The sequence below is a fragment of the Cyanistes caeruleus genome, chromosome 2 (assembly GCF_971803275.1).
Source record: "Cyanistes caeruleus chromosome 2, bCyaCae1.hap1.1, whole genome shotgun sequence".
NCBI classification, from domain to species: Eukaryota; Metazoa; Chordata; class Aves; order Passeriformes; family Paridae; genus Cyanistes; species Cyanistes caeruleus.
Window position 1 is genome coordinate 2,017,605 of NC_141702.1, and position 18,605 is coordinate 2,036,209.

The 18,605-nt window shown below is 47.4% G+C and overlaps 1 protein-coding gene and 1 long non-coding RNA gene across 3 annotated transcripts in view; one reads left to right on the forward strand and one right to left on the reverse strand.

Annotated features, from left to right (window-relative positions):
- Positions 1 to 1,632: 1,632 nt before the first annotated feature.
- On the forward strand, positions 1,633 to 13,357 carry LOC111927350 (uncharacterized). Of its 2 annotated transcripts, XR_015282633.1 has the most exons (4): positions 3,723 to 3,784; positions 4,715 to 5,868; positions 9,125 to 9,203; positions 10,926 to 13,357. It is a non-coding gene; the product is annotated as an uncharacterized LOC111927350 (long non-coding RNA). The 2 variants fall into 2 exon arrangements; XR_015282634.1 differs by lacking the exons at positions 3,723 to 3,784; positions 10,926 to 13,357 and adding an exon at positions 1,633 to 1,805 and having other exon boundaries at positions 5,725 to 5,868; positions 9,125 to 9,550.
- The window catches only part of ELP3 (elongator acetyltransferase complex subunit 3), a 77,299-nt gene continuing 71,062 nt past the window's right edge, over positions 12,369 to 18,605 (reverse strand). Inside the window, exon 15 of the mRNA XM_023924175.2 lies at positions 12,369 to 12,827. Coding sequence (XP_023779943.1) covers positions 12,751 to 12,827 — 77 coding nt within the window. The 3' untranslated portion in view covers positions 12,369 to 12,750. The remainder of the gene's footprint in view (positions 12,828 to 18,605) is intronic.

Below are 18,605 nucleotides of genomic sequence, written 5' to 3' on the forward strand. Positions count from 1 at the left end.
ATTGAGGATGTTCAGGATCCATCCCGAGGGATTTTTATGGAATTCTGGGATAGGGAGACCCTTCCTGGAGTCCCCAATTCCCAGGGAATTCCCAAAATTCCTTCCCTTGGGATGGGGCTGGATCCAACCCCAGGCTGGGAATGGAGGGAATTCCATGGGAAAAGGGGGAGAAATTTGGGAAAGAATTCCCAGCTTTTTGGGGCTTTGGGGGAGCAAAAATTTTAACCCAATTTAATTAATTTAATTTAATTTAATTTAATTAATTAATTTAATTTATTTTTTATTTTATTACTTAGCTATAATCAAAATTGCAGTTATAATTATAATTTATGAGTCAAATTTAATTATTTTCCTTATAATTTAATGAATTTAAATAATAATTTAATTTACTTAATATTTATTTTTCGTATTTTTAATTATAACTATAATAATAGTTATAAAACCACAATTATAATGATAAAAACATACATTTATCATACTATCATTTATGCTATATTTATATATTGTATTTATATTATATTAGTATTACATTTTATATATTTTAAATTTATATTACATTATATATATTTTATATTTCTATTGCATTATATTTATTTTATATTTAATTTAATGTATATTTATATTTTTATAATATATATTTATTTAATATTTAATATTTTATATATTTACGTTATAACACCTTATAATTATACATAATTTTAAACATAATTAGAATTATAAAATTATAACCCGATGAATTATCATTTGAACCCCCATTAATTATTATTTATTAATTATTAATTAATTAATTAATTAATTATTAATTATTTTTATTTTTTAACCCAAACCAGGCACGATTGGGAATGGAAAATCGGGAATTGCTCCAATCCCTGGGAAAACGGAGTTATTAAAATTAAAAATTTGAATTTATAAATTTGAAAATATTGATTTTTGAAGTCGTGCTGGGGACCCCTCCCCTTTTCCCAAAAAAAAAAACTTCGGGAAATTGGGAACGGGGTGGAAAAATCTCATTTCCAAATCCCCAAAATCCTGGGGTTTAAGGGAGGAGCTGGGAATTCCCAGGGGCTGGAAATGGGGAGGGATGATCCAAATTTTGGGATTATGGGATTGGGATGAGATGAACTTTGAGTCCAAACACCTCAAAATTCCAGGATTTGATGATTTTTGACGTCACCTCTCCTCAGGGTGACGTCCACCGGAATTAAATTCATTTAGAAATAGGAATTTTATTTGTTTTTTAATAAATTTATTGAATTTTTTTAATACATTTATTGAATTTTTTAATACATTTATTGATTTTTTTAATACATTTATTGATAGTTACCATTTTTTTAAAAGTTTTGTTTTAATAAACCGGCTCTACGGAGCCAAACCCAGGCTACATTTTCCTGCCTTTTCCATTCCCGTGGTTGGACAGAGGGACAAAAGGACAAAGGGACAGAGGGACGGACACACGGACAGACGGAACCCAACCCTCCCGCACGCAGCGCGTTTCGCCGAGTTTCGCCTTCAGCGCGCACCCGTAGCCAGCCGCAGAGGCTCCTGGGAGTTGTAGTTTCTCCCCATTCGGCAGCGCCGCTGCGCATGCGCAGCACTGCCCCTTTATGGCGTGCCGAGGAGGAGGCGTTCGCTGATTGGTTGAGAGCGGTCGATGGGCGGGGCTAGAGGTCGTGGCGGGAATTGCGGCGGTCGGAGAGTTCGGCGCGAGCGGCACCGGTGGGAGAGGAGAGGAAACGGCTGTGGGGGAGCGCGCTGAGGGGAACCGAACCGAACCGAACCGAACCGGGCGGCTGCGGCAAGTGGCTGTGAGTGCCGGGGCTGAGGGGAACCGAACCGAACTGGGCGGCTGTGAGTGCCGGCGCTGAGGGGAACCGAACCGGCCTGAGGATCTGTGAGTGCCGGTGCTGAGGGGAACCGAACCGGCCTGAGGGGCTGTGAGTGCCGGGACCGAGTAGAACCGAACCGAACCGGGCGGCTGAGGCAAGTGGCTGTGAATGCCGGGGCTGAGGGGAACCGAACCGAACCGGGTGGCTGGTTGTGAATGCCGGGGCTGAGGGGAACCGAACCGAACCGGGTGGCTGGTTGTGAATGCCGGGGCTGAGGGGAACCGAACCGAACCGGGTGGCTGATTGTGGTTGCCGGGGCTGAGGGGAACCGAACCGAACCCGGTGGCTGGTTGTGGATGCCGGGGCTGAGGGGAACCGAACCGAACCGGGTGGCTGGTTGTGAATGCCGGGGCTGAGGGGAACCGAACCGAACCGGGTGGCTGATTGTGGTTGCCGGGGCTGAGGGGAACCGAACCGAACCCGGTGGCTGGTTGTGGATGCCGGGGCTGAGGGGAACCGAACCGAACCGGGTGGCTGTTTGTGAATGCCGGGGCTGAGGTGGGGAACCGAACCGAACCGGGTGGCTGTTTGTGAATGCCGGGGCTGAGGCGGCCGAGGGGCTCCGGCTGAGGGCGCGGAGAGAGCTCTGAGGTGCGTGGGGAGCCTCAGGAAAGAAGCCGGGAAAGGCTGGGAGTGAGGGAATGGTGGAAGGGAGCGGGGGGTGGTAAAAGGGGCTGAGGTGGGGAAGGGGATGAGGACTTGGCTGGGGAGGGAAAGGGAAGAAGCCGGGAAAGGCTGGGAGTGAGGGAATGGTGAGTGAGGGCGGGGAAGGAGCTGGAGCTGAGGTGGCCGAGGGGTCCAGGGTGGGAAATGGGGAAGAGCTGGGCCTGGGGAAGGAGGTGGTGGAAGGGCCTGGAGTGGGGCAGAGATGGGAAAAGGGGCTGAGGTGGAGGTGGGAAAGGGCTCCTGAGATGTTGGGAGGAGCGGAGGGGAGGTGGGATGGGAAAGGGAAGGGGGAAGGATTGAGGGGGTGATATTTTTATCGGAGTGGGCATGTGGGGAGATCGGGGTTTGGAGCTGCTCTGAGAAAGAGTGAGGGGCTGGGAATCAGCTGGGAGAGGGCAGAGTGAAAAGATGGGATTTGGGAAAGGAGCTGGGAGAGCTGGACCGAGGCTTTGGGGAGGGAGGGGGATTTGGGGAGGGGGGTAGGAAGTTTGAAGGGGGAAGGATTGAGGGGTTGGGGAAGGAATTGATGTGGTTTAAGGGATAAATTTGGGACGGCGTCAAGGAGCACAGGGAGAAGGGGGATGAGGGGCTGAGAAGGAAGCGGGGGGGAAAGAGGGAGGTGTAGGATTTGTACTGGATAACAGAGAAATAACCTGGAATGGGGAGTTTGGGAGCGGGACAGGGAGCTTTGAGGTGAAGTTCGGGGTCAGCTTGCGAAGGGCTGGGGAGACGGACAAGGAGCAGGGCACGGAGCGATCAGGAATTGGAGCTGGAAGCACAGGGACACGATGCCAGGCAAGAAAATTCCAAACAGGGAAAAGCTTCAGTGCCAAACCAGCACTTGTGGCCAACTCCATTAATTGGAAAGTCAATCCTGGGGACCCAGGAGGTCTTGCCTTCCCTCTGCCCCCTGCACAGAGAACGTGCCCACAGAGCCCTTTCCCCTCCTTAGGCAGCTCCCCGCGCCGGGGACGGATCGATGGCGCTTCCCGGGTGGTCGGATCCCGCCGGGATTGTGCCGGAGAACGGCTCCGAGTTACCATGGATATGGCTTGGGCCGCCTCTCCTCAGGAGACGGTTGGGTTTAGGAGGAGTTTGGTTTGGGTTTAGTTTGGAGTTTAAAAGTTGATTTATTTATTTTTTAAAAAAAATTTTTTAATGCTCTCCCAGTTTTCCCTGCCATGAATCCGAAGCAGCCCTGATTCCCGGACGGAATGGCCGAGGAGAGAAGGGTCAGGAATTCCTCAGAGACTTTCCAGGAGTTGGGAATGTTCACCTGGAGAAGGGAAGGGTCAGGAATTCCGTGGAGTGATTCCAGGAGTTGGGAATGTTCACCTGGAGAAGGGAAGGACCCTTAGAGCCCCATCCAAGAGCTGGGAATGTCCCAACTGGAAAAGGGAAGGGTTTGGGAACTCCTCAGAGCCCTTCCAGGAGTTGGGAATGTTCATCTGGAGAAGGGAAGGACCCTTAGAGCCCCATCCAGGAGCTGGGAATGAGAAGAAAAGGGTCCAGGAATTCCTCAGAGCCCTTCCAGGAGCTGGGAATGTTCATCTGGAGAAGGGAAGGGTCAGGAATTCCTCAGAGCCCTTCCAGGAGCTGGGAATGTTCACCTGGAGCAGAGAAGGGTCAGGAATTCCTCAGAGCCCTTCCAGGAGTTGGGAATGTTCATCTGGAGAAGGGAAGGGTCAGGAATTCCTCAGAGTCCTTCCAGGAGCTGGGAAGGTTCACCTGGAAGGCTCCAGGGAAACCTCAGAGCCCCTTCCCGAGCCTCAAGGGGCTCCAGGAGAGCTGGGATTTGGGAAAGGGTTGGAGCGCCAGGAGCCAGGGAATGGCTTCCCACTGGGAAAGGGGATCTTGGGAAGGAATTCCTGCCTGGGGGGGTGGGGAGGGGCTGGGCTGGAATTCCCAGAGAATCCCTGGGAATGTCCAAGGAAAAGCCGGAACACCCTGGGATATCGGGATGGGATTGAAGGTTCACCCAAACCATTCCGAGGTTAAAAACCCCCAAAATGGGATTTTTTTCCCATGAATTTAAAACCCAGGACATGGAAAAAATTTTCCCAAGGGAATTCCCAGCTCTCCTCCCTAAATTTCCAGCGTTCCCACGGATCTGGGATAATAAATATTGAATTTTGGATTTTTTCCTGGTTTTATCTCAGCAGGGATCGAGTCCCTGCTTTCGCAGGAGCCGAGGAGCTCCATCCACCTCTTGAATTCTTCGTCAGAAAATTCCCGGAAATTCCCGGATTCGTTTCCCGGAACGGTTTTATTTAAACGGACAAAACTTTATTTATTTGTACAGTCACTTTTTGGGGAAAACTCCCCAAAAAATCTCATTTTATCCCAAATTTTGGTGGTTTTCCATTTCTGTTCCTTATCCACGGGGATGAACCTCGAGGAGTTTCGGTTTTATCCGGGAGGAATTTCTCCATTCCCTCTTTTCAAGTGGTTTTTTGTCCCCTCTCTTCCCGAAAAAAACCCAGGAGAAACCACCTGGGAATGGAATTTCCAGCCCTGGATTCTCCCTCGGTGGAGAATTTGGTTCATGGGGGTTTAATTGGGATTTTTTGGGGGTTTAATTAGAATTTTTGGGGGGTTTAATTGGAATTTTTTTTTGAGTTTAATTGGAATTTTTGGGGGTTTAATTAGAATTTTTTGGGGGTTTAATTGGAATTTTTTTGGGGTTTAATTGGATTTTTTTTGGTGTTGAACTGCAGGTTTTTGTCTTTATTTCGGGTGTTGAACTGCAGTTTTTTGGTGTTTATTTTGGGTGTTGAACTGCAGTTTTTGGGATTTATTTTGGGTGTTGAAGTGCAGTTTTTGGCATTTATTTTGGGCGTTTTACTGCAGTTTTTGGTGTTGATTTTGGGTGTTTAATTGCATTTTTTGGTGTTTATTTTGGGTGTTGAACTGCAGTTTTTGGTGTTTATTTTGGGTGTTTTACTGCAGTTTTTGGTGTTGATTTTGGGTGTTTAATTGCATTTTTTTGGTGTTTATTTGTAGTTTTTTGAGTATTTAACTGTAATGTTTTGCTGTTTATTTTGGGTGTTTTACTGCCGTTTATTCACAATTTTCCGTCTGCGCCCCATCTCCGTCTCCACCTCTCCTCCCAACCCTTCCGCCAAAACTCCGGGCGGGATCAAAATCCACATTTTCTTCAATATTCTCCCAGATCGACCCAAAACCTTTCCTAAAATAAACCCGGAGAGTTCTCAACCCTGGGATGCGTCAGCGCCGCCGAGGGAATTGCGCTTCCCGCTGTGTCCCGCCTGCTTTTCCCGGGAAAGCGCCGAGCCCGGGGCTGCGATCGTGGCAGGTAAATGGGGGAGCCCAATTTGGGTGGAAAAATGGCTTTAATGGATTTTTAATGGCTTTGGCTTCCCGCCAGGGACGGATCCGACGGCGGCTCAGCTTTTCCAGAGGGAAGGGAGGAGCTGCTCCCGGAAATTCTGTGCGGAGAGGGCAGGAACATGGAGATTTTGGTTGGAAATTTGGGTTTTCCCCTCTGCTGCAGGTTCTGATTGAAGCAGTGGGGCACAAATCCATGGAGAGGATTTTCCTTTTCCTTTTCCTTTTCCTTTTCTTCTTTTCTTCCTCCCTTTTTCCTTCCCCTTTTTTCCCTTTTCCTTCTTCCTCTTTCTCCTTTCCCTTCCTCCTTTTCCTTTTCCTTCCTCCCTTATTTCTACTTTCCTTTCCCATTTTCCTTTTCCTCCTTTCTCTTCTCTTCTTCCTCTTTTCCTTCCCCTTTTTTCCCATTTTCTTTTCCTTCTTCCCCTTTCCCTTCCTCATTTTCCTTTTCCTTCTTCCCTTTTTTCTCCTTTCCCATTTTCCTTTCCCATTTTCCTCTCCATTTCCTTTTCCTCTTTTCCATCCTTTTTTCTCTTTTCCATTCCCATTTTCCTTTTTTCTTTTCCTCCTTCCTCTTTTCTCCTTCCCCTTTTCCTTCCCTTTCCCCCCTTTTTTCTCTTTTCCTTTTCCTTCTTCCCTTTTCCCTTTTCCCTTTTTCCATTTCCCTCTTCCCCTTTTTCCCCTTTTTCCCCTTTTTCCCCTTTTTCCCCTTTTTCCCCTTTTTCCCCTTTTTCCCCTTTTTCCCCTTTTTCCCCTTTTCCTCCATTTCTCACCCCTCACTCTCTGTCCCTGGAACTCCTGGCAGGAATTCTCCCTGGGAATCGCTGCCGTGGGAACAAAACTCATCCCGGAATTCCGGGGGATCACAACCGGATCCGTCTGCTGGGGTCCCCCCTTGGCTTTCCCACCCTCAGTCAGGATTCCCCAGCCTTTTTCCCATCCCTAATTAAGATTTTCCAGCCTTTTTACCATCTGGAATTAAAAATTCCCATCCTTAATTAAGATTCCTCATCCTTTTTTCCATCCTGAATTTAGATTTTCCATCCTTTTTCCCCATCTGGAATTAAGATTTTTCCATCCTTAATTAAGATTTCTCCACCCTTTTTCCCACCCTGAATTTGGAATTTTCCATTCTTTTTCCCACCCTTAAATCCTTAATTAGGATTTCCCATCCTTAATTGGATTAAGATTTCCCCATCCTTTTTCCCCACCCTGAATGAAGATTTTCCATTCTTTTTCCTTTCTGGAATTAAGATTCCTCTGTCCTTAATTTAGATTTCCCACCCTTTTTCCCACCTGGAATTAGGATTTCCCATCCTCAATTAAGATTCCTCCATCCTTAATTGAATTAAGATTTCCCATCCTTTTTCCCACCCTGGATTTAGATTTTTCCATCATTTTTCCCATCTGGAATTAAGATTTTCCATCCTTAATTAAGATTCCTCCATCCTTAATTTTATGATTCCTCCATCCTTTTCCCCATCCTTAATTAAAATTTTCTGTCCTTAATTAAGATTCCTTCCACCTTTTTTCCCATTCTGAATTAAGATTTCTCACCCTTAATCAAGATTTCCCAACCTTTTTCCCACCCTGAATTTAGATTTTTCCATCCTTTTTCCCCATCTGGAATTTAGATTTTCCATCCTTAATTAGGATTCCTTCATCCTTAATTAGGATTTTCCATCCTTAATTAAGATTCCTCCATCCTTAATTAAGATTTCCCATGCTCTTTCCCACCCTGAATTTAGAATTTTCCATTCTTTTTCTCAGCCTTAATTAAGATTTCACACCCTTAATTAAGATTTTCCCGTCCTTAACTAAGATTTCTCCCCCTTAATTAATATTTCCCATCCTTTTTCCCACCCCGAATTTTCTCCACCCCTTTTCCCATCCGGAATTAAGATTTTCCCATCCGGAATTAAGATTTTTCCATCCTTTTTCCCCCATCCTTTTCCCACCCCCAACCATCCCGGAGCTCTCCTGGCCCCGTTTTTCCGGGATATTTTTGGGATTTCCCACATGAGAGGATTCCAGGAAAATTCCTCCTTTTCCTCCTTTTTTTTTCCCCCCACTCAGTGGCTGGATTATTTTTATTATTATTTAATTTTATGTAATTTATTTAATTTTATTTCATAAATTTTATTTTATTTAATATTATTTAATTTATTTAATTTTATTTAATCTATTTAATTTTATTTAATGTTATTTAATTTATTTAATTTTGTTTAATTTTAATTTATTTTATTTAATTAATTAAATTTAATTTATTTAATTGTATTAAATTTATTTAATTTTACTTAATTCATTTTGTTTTATTTATTTAATTTTATTTAATTTTATTAATTTTATTTAATTTTATTTAATCTAATTAATTTAATTTTATTTAATCTATTTAATTTTATTTACTTTTATTTAATTAATTTAATTTTATTTAATCTATTTAATTTTATTTAGTTTTATTTAATTTATTGAATTTTATTTAATTTTATTTAATTTATTAAATTTTATTTAATTTTATTCAATGTTATTTAATTTTATTTAATTTTAATTTATTTAATTTATTTAATTTTATTAAATTTATTTAATTTTATTTAATTAATTGAATTGAATTGAATTTTTAATTCCACAAAACTCCACAAATTAATGAAATTTTGGGAATACTTTTTTTTTCCCTGCTGGGAAAAACCGCCAAGCATTTCCTTGGAATTCCTGACACCTCTTTTTTTTCCTTGTTTTCCCAAGTTTTTTTGGGTTTTCCCCCATTTTTTCACTCCAACAACTCCGTGAATTGGAAAAACGAGCGGATGGAATAATTCCGAGGGAAGGAATCCCTGGATCTCCCTGGGAACAACTCCGGGAGCCGGAATCGCTCCGGAGGCCGAGGGGAGCGGGATAAAAACGGGAAGAGGAGACGATTCCCTGGGATTTTCCCTCCTTCCCGCAGCTCAGGAGTAACAATTTAACCGGGAAAAAACAAAGGGAAAATCCAGGGAAATCCCAAAAATTTGGGAATGGCGGATGGGAAACCTGGAAAACGACGGATTTGGGAGGAAATTCCCAACTTTTCATTTCCGGAAATCCCAAAAATCGGCCTCGGGAAGCGGAGGAAGGCGTTTCCCAGCGGGAACCGCTCCCGGAATTCCACGCTTTGGGATGAGAGCGGTGCTGCCGGTGGGTGAAATCCTGATTTTTCCCGGGATGTAATTCCGTATCTTCATCCACAGCCTCGCCTCACCCGAAGAAAAAAGAGGGATGTGGCTCGGCGATTCCTCGAATTCCCAGGTGAAGGCGGGGAAAAATCCCGTAAGTTTTCCATTTTTCCGTGTTTTTTTCCTGCCTTGGAGCTTCCCGGAATGCCGGAGCTGTGATTCCTCGGATGCCTCAGACCTTCCCGTGTTTTTCCGTGGGACAAATCCCGTGGCTGGCAGAGATCCGGGGGCTGCATTTATCCAGGGAAAGGCGAAATCCCTGTGGATCCCAAGGCCAGATCTGGGATCCAAACCCATCCCAAGGATTCTCTGGGAATTCCAGCCAGGAATTCCTTCCCAAAATCCCACCCGTCCCTTCCCTCTGGATCTCCATCCTCATCCCAAATTCCCGCTGGCGATGGAGATGGAATTCCCAAAAAAAGATGGAAAAATTTGGACAAATCCTCATTTTTCCGCCCGGCGGCGCTGGCTGCGGGGATTTTCCCGAAACCCGACGGACGTGGGGAGGACACGGAATTCCAAAAGAATTCCAGCTGGGAATGAGCCACCGGCTCAAATCCGCTTCCTCTCCAGCAAAATTCCAGCAGCAAAATTCCCGAGGAAATTTTTAATTTTTTATTTTCTTTTTTTAAAATTTTAATTATTTTTAATTATTTTTAATTTAAAATTTTTAATTTATAATTATTTTTAAATTTTTAGTTTTAATTATTTTAAATTTTTATTATTTTGAATTTTTAATTATTTTAATTATTTTAATTATTTTAATTTTCAATTTTTAATTTATAATTATTTTTAATTTTTTATTTAAAATTATTTTTAATTTTTAATTATTTTTAATTATTTTTAGCTTTCAATTTTTAATTTATAATTATTTTTAATTTTTAAATTTTAATTATTTTTAGTTTTTCCCCATGGGAATCCGGAGATCTGGGAGGAGCCAGGATCCCCAATCCAGGAGAATCGGGATGGGATTGGAATTCCATCCTTCCCGTTTTCCGGGAACGCCGCAGGAATTTGGGATAAAATCACCTCTTGTTCTACCCCAGAATACTTTGGGGTTATTTTTTTGGGGGGATTTACCAAAATCTGGAGTTTTCCCCCCAAGAAAATGAGGAGATTTTTCCACAAAAATTCCATAAAAATCCCTCGGGATGGATCCTGAGTGTCCTGAATCCCAGAATTCCTTGGGATGGGATCTCAGGGTGCTCCAAATCCGCGGAGGATTTCATTGTCCGGAATTCCAGCCGGGAGAAAGGGATGGATCCTCGGGAGAAGACGGAATTCCCATCACCCTGCACTTCCTTGGATACCCGACCTCACCCCAGCTCCCACCCCGTGGTGCTTGGAATTCCTGGGAATTTTTCCCAGTTTTTCCCTCTGTTCCAACCTTTATCCTGGAAGTTTTGGGTCTTCCCAGCTCCAGGTTTCACTTCCACAGGGTTGGGTTTGGGCAGATCCTGGGATCCGTTGGGTTTTAGGGACAAATTTTGGGGTTTTTTGGTCTTTTTGGATGTTTTTAATTAAAGAGTGGTGAAAAATCAACTTTTTTCCATTGGGGAGGGGGAGGGGCTGGAATTTGGCAGCTCCGGGCTGATTATCCTACGGATTCCTGAGAGTGGGAATTCTCATGGAGCAAAAAGCTGAAATAATCCCCCAAAATTCCAAAATTCCGGAGCACTGGAAAAAAACCAAACCAGCCAGAAAATCCCTTGGAGCAGCTCCGGTGCAGGATGAGAGGAAAAAAGGGAATAATTGGGAATTTTCCCAGATTTTTTCCCTGGGAAGGGTTTTTCCAGCCCTGCTCTCCCAATCCCAGCACACAAAACACCGGGAACATCTCAGTGGCCTCGATATCCCAAGGAATCCGCGGTGCTTCCGAAAATCCCCGAGAACCCGGGAAGTTTCTGCGCGGCTGAGCCCGGAATGAGCCGGGAAATAAATGGGAAAAGCTAAAAATAAACCCCCGAGGGAAAAACTGCTTTGTTTCCCTGTCAGCTCCCAACGGATCGGCTTCCAACAAAATAAAAAAAGCAGGGAACGGATCCGACCTTTCCCGGTTTTGCCGGAGGGCCGAGCTCCCAGGGAAGCGTGAGCTCGGCCGGCTCCGGAAAAAAACCGGATCTGTCACGGCTCCGACGTCAGCGCCATCCGTAATTGTGTCAGCGGTGACAGGAGAACCAATTTTCCGGGAAATTTCACCCATTCCCAGCAGGAATTGCATCTCTCCCAAGGCAGACTTTGTCCTTTGATGGTGTCGACAGCTGAGCCTGACCCTTTTTTTCCAGGGGATGGAAAAATCCGGTTTTCCTTGGATCATCCCAACTCTATCCCGGGATATTTTGGCGTCTCTCCGACCCCGTGCTCCGGATCACCCAGAGCCTTCCTCATGGAATTCCTCCTCCTCTTCCCGGCTTTTCCGAGCCCTTGGCGCCGGCAAAGCTTCCGAGGGCTCCTGCCGGGATTCCAGCCCCGCTTTTGGTTGAAATCCCACAAAAAACAGGCGGAAAAGGTCGGAGCTCCGGGCGCTCGCTCCCGGATTGAAGTTGAGCTTCCGGAGCTCTGGAATTGCCGATGTCCAGGGACACTCCAACTTCTCCTTGGACACTCCCAGGGATTCTCTGGGAATTCACTTTCAGGGCCTCCCCACCCTCCCAGCCAGGAATTCATTCCCAAGATCCCATCCCAAGCTCCCCTTTCCCAGGGAATTCCCTCCATTCCCAGCCTGGGATTGGATCCAGCCCCATCCCGACTCCTCTCCGTGAAGGAATTTCAGGATCCAGGGGCTTCACTGGGAATCTCAGGACACCAGGAAGGGTCTCCCTTCCCTTTTCCATCCCCGAATTCCATGAAAACCCCTCAGGATGGATCCTGAGCATCCTTGATCCCAAGGATCCCGGAATGATTTGTGTGGGATTCATGGAACTTCAATCCCACTCCCTTTTTTTTCCCCAAGGTGAAAAAGAACAGGATCGTTTGGGAAGCAGGAGGCTGCAGCAAAGTTTGATCACGATGGGCTCTGCTCCTCTCTCCTGGGATCCGCCGCGGGCGGGCGGTGCCGGAACATTCCCGATTCCCGCGGGGATGAGACGATGGCGGCACCCTTGGAGATACTCCGGGATCACAACCCCAGCCCGACGGGATCTGCTGGGAGAGGGGAGCTCCTCCCTGGTGGTGTCACCTCCGAGGGACAATCTGGCTTTTCATCCCAATCCCGGGATTTGGGATCGCTTGGGATGGACAGAAGCAGCTGGGCCCGGAGTAAATAAATAAACACGGAATTTATTCGCTCTTAAAAAGCCGACAGCATCGGAAAAGAAGCGTTTTTCCCGCCAGGCCACTCCAGAGGGTCCCCAAATCCTGAAATTTCACCCCTCAAATGCGGCTGTTGGAGTCCATCCCGAGGATTGAGACACCTGGAATGTCCCCGGCCTCTCCGGGGGGAATGGGATGATCCCAGGGCTGCTCTAAAATCCTGGAATTTTATGGAATTTAGGGACCACCAGCATCATCAAGCCCAACTCTGGAGCTCTGTGTGGCCGCGGGCTTTGGCAGAAGCGAGTCCTGGGCTTTATTCCCGGGCTAAGCGTCATTCCCTGGATAATCGCCGTGTCCTTCCCGTTCTCCCAGGATCTCCGGGAACATCATTCCAGCCTTTTCACCATGTAGGGCCCTTCCAGCTCATAGCCAATCTTCCTGTAGTAATTCCTGGTGCCGACACCTGCCAAGAGGAGAAGAACGAGGTTTAATTCCGTGGGGACAAAGCTGGAAAAGCCAGGACAGGCCCTTCCATGCGGGAATGGCGCTGGAAGGAGCTCGGCCTCTCCCGGCTCGGCCGCTGTGCCGGAGCGGGGGCGGTTACTCGTTAACAGCCGGACTAATTACGGTGTTGTTCAGGCAGGAGCTGCAGCTGCTCCATCCACCCCGGATCGTGCCCCCCGTCCTTTGTCTCGGGAGAGGAACCGGAGCGGAAAACCGGGAAACGCCAACCCCAGGCACAACAAAGCCCAGACAAGGGCCCAGGTGCGGGATCATTCCCAGGAACCGAAGGGCCCTACAACCCCCCCGGACTCATTCCAGGGGCTGTGGGAATGAGCTCAGCTCCACTCCAGGTGCTCAAGTGGGCACAATTCAATTTCCTCCTCCGAGCCTCCTCCAAGAGCCTCTTCCCTGTCCTTCCTCCCTGGAAAGGCGGGACGGGCCTGGCTCCGCATCCTTCCCACCTCGGCTAATTAGTCACAGATGCGGTAATTACTCATCGGGGAGGGAGGAGGGATTCGGCACCACCAGCGGCACTGGATGGAGAGGACTCGCCTCTCTGGCAGAAGGAGCAGCCCCTCTTTGCTCAGATCCCTCTCCAGCCTTCCTAGAAACTCCTGGAATCGGCTGGAATGCGCAGGGAATGACCCCGGTAACCCCCTTCCTGCCCATGGGATTGGTTAAAAAGATCCTCGGCCGTTTCCGAAATGCACATTCCAGGAGTTCCTGAACGGGTTGAGATCCCTAAAAATTCCTGTCCAGCATTCCCGTGTCTCTGGATGGTCTTTAAGGTCCCTTCCAACCCCAACCACTCTTTGATTCATCCCACGATTCCAAACTGGATCATTCGAGGTGTAGAAAAGGCACCTGAAGCCCAGAAATGTCCTCGTGCTCCCCATTCCAGGGAAAACCCTGGAAAACCACAAAGAGCCCCAAACTGGGGAACAGCTGAGCAAATTCACTCGGAATTTTGGAACCTGAAACAGTGGGAGAGCCCAAACCTGCTGCAAACATCCATTCCCCGCTTCCCGATCTCTGCCTGGAAGGGTTGGGATCTCTGGCTTGGGGTAAACCATGACCTGAACCAACAGCTTGGCCAAAATAAAAACATCCCCGGGGTTCATCAGCAGAGCAGAGGAGGAATTCTGGCTCTGGAAGATCATGAAAATACAAAAGATCACGAAAATATGAAAGATCACAAAAAAAATGAAAGATCAAAATACGAAATTTGGCTCTGGAAGATCAAGAAAACACAAAAGATCACAAAAACCAGAAGATCAAAACACAGATTTTGGCTCTGGAAGATCACAAAAACACAAAAGATCATGAAAAATTAAAGATTAAAATATGGATTTTGGCTCTGGAAGATCATCTGTGACCCCAAACAAGTCGGATATAAAGAGTCGGCAACACCTCGAGCTGAAGAACAACCGGATAATTCCAAGTGACGATTTTAAAACCGTCACCTCCATCCCAGTTCTTCTTCTTCTTCCCCTTCTGAGTTTATCCCTCGGAAAACACGAGGGGTTTGAAGGCAACACCTCCGGTTGCTTCCATGAATCCCAGAGCTCTGAAGAGGCAGGAGTTGGTGCCAGGTCTTCCCGAGTATCCCGAAGTTCCGAGTGTCTCCGTCATCATCCCATAAAAAGTCCTTCGGTGGGAAAATCTTCCCATGGAGAAGAGCCTCGGAATGCCCAACACTCCTGGAACATCTCCACGGATAAAGATCCCTTCCCAAATCTTGGCCGATCCGAGCTGCACGCGGCGTTTTCCAGGGAAAAGAAATCCTTCCAAAAACATCCCGAAAGAACAATCCAGCAGGATTGGAAGAGTAAAACCAAGATCTTGGCTTTCCAAGCCGGACCTGGCCGAATTCCCCACCATGCGGCTTTGGGGTTTCACGTTAAATATTCCGGATCCAGCTGTGCCGGAGCAGGATTCATCCAGATCCGGATCCAGCGGAAGGAATGGAATGGAATGGATGGGAATTCACGGCCAGGAGCCAGGGGAGGATTTTTGGAATCCCCTCCTCGCAATCGTGGAGCGACGCATCCTCTGACAAGCGTGAATTTAATCCCCTTCTGGCAGCACGGGAAAGCTGGGATAACCCTCCAAAAAAACCCCTGGAATTTGCATCCCAAAAATTCATTAAATACATTTTTGGAGCAGGGAACAGAGGGAAGTGGCTCCAGCAGCAGGGATAAACACAGAGGGACGGGCACGGGAGCGCGGCAGAACCATCCCAGAAATCCATAAATTCCCGTCTTTCACTCAGCCCTGCCGCGCTGGAATTCCGACACGGCGTCCGAGTGTCCTCAGAGATCCTTCTGGCGTGGCTCACCCGGCACGGAAACGAGTGAAAATGAGGTCGTTTTCAGCAATGTTAACGACCCGCTAATAGTTCATTAAATTTCTGCGGCGAAGACTCGTGGAGACGCACGAGGGGCTTCGTCTCCACGTCTTCCACCGGAATGTTCTCCCAGGATGAGGAGTCTGGGCACATCCTGACTCACCAGCTGTGATTTTCCAGGGTTTTTTTTGGGGGGGGAATAACCACCTGGATCGGCGTTTTGGCTGTGGAAAAGGGAGCCTGGACATCCCAGGTGGGATCTCCGGGGAGTAGGATTGTCCGAGGGTGCTGGGAAAAGATCGGACAGCAGGACAGGAAATGGAGAATTTTTCCAGGGAATCTGTGGTTCTCCTTATCCCTGGAAATGTTCCAAGCCAGGTTGGATGGGGCTTGGAGCAGCCTGGGATGGTGGGAGGTGTCCCTGGCCACGGAACTGGGTGGGATTTTGGGTCCTTTCCCACCCAAACCATCCTGGAATTCCATGGGAGAATGGTGTGAGCATCACCAGAATGCTATGGATTTCACCCAGAATGAGCGGCGAGCATCAAGGCAGACACGGGGATTTAGGATATCCATGGGGATTTGGGATATCCACGGGGACTCGGGATGGCCACAGGGATTTGGGATGGCCACAGGAAATTGGGATATCCATAGGAATTTCAGATATCCACGGAATTTGGGATATCCACAGGGATTTGGGACGGTCAAAGGGTTTTGGGATATGCACAGGGACTTGGGATATCCACAGGGATTCGGGATATCCACAGGGATTCAGGATATGCACAGGGACTTGGGATATCCACAGGGATTCAGGATATCCACAGGAAATCGGGATATCCACAGGGATTTGGGATATCCACAGGGATTTGGGATATCCACAGGGATTTGGGATATCCACAGGGATTTGGGATATGCACAGGGACTTGGGATATCCACAGGGATTCGGGATATCCACAGGGATTTGGGACGGTCACAGGGATTTGGGATATGCACAGGGACTTGGGATATGCATAGGGATTCAGGATATCTGCAGGGAATCGGGATATCCACAGGGATATCCACAGGGGTTTCAGATAATCCACGGGGATTTGGGATAATCCACGGGAATTTGGGATATCCACAGGGAATTGGGATATCCACAGGGATTTGGGATGGTCACGGGGATTTGGGATATCCACAGGGATATCCACAGGGGTTTCAGATATCCACAGGGATTTGGGATATCCACAGGGAATTGGGATATCCACGGGAATTCGGGATATCCACAAGAATTTGGGATATCCACAGGGATTTGGGATGGTCACAGGGATTTGGGATGGCCAAAGCTGTTTCTCTCGGCACTGGGGACGCTGCGTCGGTGCCGTATGAGCCGAACATTTTGCCGCAGCCGGAATTCCACTTTTTATGGAAAAGTCACGGAGAAGGAAGCGACAAAAGCTTTGTCCATCACCTCCAGCATTCCAAGGACACGGACACCACCGAGCCAGGCAGGAAGAGCAGCACGGAACAGAAACTTCCCATTTTTAACCCAAAAAGGGAAGTTTTGGGTTTGTTTCTTTTTTTAACTCCTTGATCTCCACAGAATTCGCGGTGATGCAGGAACGGCTCGTTGGGAATGCCACCGGCGTCCCCAAGCCTTGACTCCCAAAGAAATCCGGCACTCGTGGAAATTCCAGCGTTTCCTTTGGAATGAGACGTTGCTCTTCAAGCTGAAGGGTCAAATCCAAGCTTTCAATCCATGGAAAATGCAGGAAAATAGGAAGAGGGAGGATTTTTTTCCTTTGTTGTGTTCTGGATGCTGACGGAGGAACCCGTGGGTTTGGGAATTGGGAATGCACAGCAGCTCCATCCACGATCTTCCATGAGTTTCCTTTGGAATCTCCGCTTCCCACAAGGCTGGGATTTATCTCCGGGGAAAACACGAGGCTGTTTCATGTGATAAATCCTTGGGAACGGGAACAACAGGAAGCAGGAAAAGGATCCGAGATAACCAGAAACTGCTTTATCAGCACTGAGGAAATGGGGGAAAATCCCACTTTTCAATAGCGCCGAGAAAACCGGGACACATCGGAGCAATCCAGGAGAAGTTCCGAGTTTAAGGAGTCAAGGAACGATCCCTCCAGCAAAGATTTTAATTTGACATCAGAGAACTGGCAAAGCGTTTTCAGGAAGTTCCTGGAGATACTGAGGAGATAAAAATCCTTGGGAAATGAGAGGATTTTTGGGAATGTTCCCCAGTATCCCGGAATGATTTGGGTTGGGAAGGACCTCAAAGCTCATCCAGTTCCAACCTGTCCTTGGACACTTCCAGGGATGGGGAAGCCCCAAATTCTGGGAAACCTGGGCCAGGACCCTCTGAGAAAATGGGAATCCGATATTATTAATTTCAAAGTTAATTAAAAACTCATTGAACGTCTCTGAAAATGCGTCAAATCCAAGCTTTGGAAGTGATTTTGGATATTTTTTCCTAACCCACGAGCGCCGGCGTCTGACGCACTTCCCTGCCACTCTCAACGGGATCGACATTCCCAGAGGGATTGAAGCCAGGGATGGGAGAGCTGAGTATTCCATGACCGGCTCCCGCCGCAGCAGCCACCGGGAGCCACGGGATCATGGAACGACGATCCCAAAAATCCTCCCTCAAACCCTGGCTGTGCCCAACCCCCGTCCTGCTGTTTGTTGGACCCCTGGGACAAATCCACCCCCGAAATCCTCCGGGTTTTAATGCCGAACGCAAGTTGGCATTTTGGGGGTTTTTTCCCCCTTTTTTTCCCAGCTGGAATGCTTCCCGGAGATTTTAAATTACTGTTTTCACAGCCCCTGTGTCTGGCAGCGAGGTTCTGGCACGATCTCACAGCTGGGTGATTTGAAATCACAAATGTGCGATGAGAAAAGGAAATCTGCGAAGTCTGGGAGCCGCTGGTCGGCAAAACACCGCCAGCCTCGGAGAGCCGGGACGGGATCATCTGTGACCCCCGATCCATGGGCAGGAAATCTGGGAGATGCCTGGAATCGCCCTCCGGAATCTTAAAATCCAAAATCCCCCCAAAAATCTTAAACACGGAGTGGATTTGATGGGAGTGAGGAGATGCAGAACATTCCCGATGGGGCTGGATTTGATGGGAATGCAGAACATTCCCGATGGGGCTGGATTTGATGGGAATGAGGAGATGCAGAACATTCCCGATGGGGCTGGATTTGATGGGAATACAGAACATTCCCAGTGGGGCTGGATTTGATGGGAATACAGGACATTCCCGATGGGGCTGGATTTGATGGGAATGAGGAGACGCAGAACATTCCCGATGGGGCTGGATTTGATGGGAATGCAGAACATTCCCAATGGGGCTGGATTTGATGGGAATGAGGAGATGCAGAACATTCCCGATG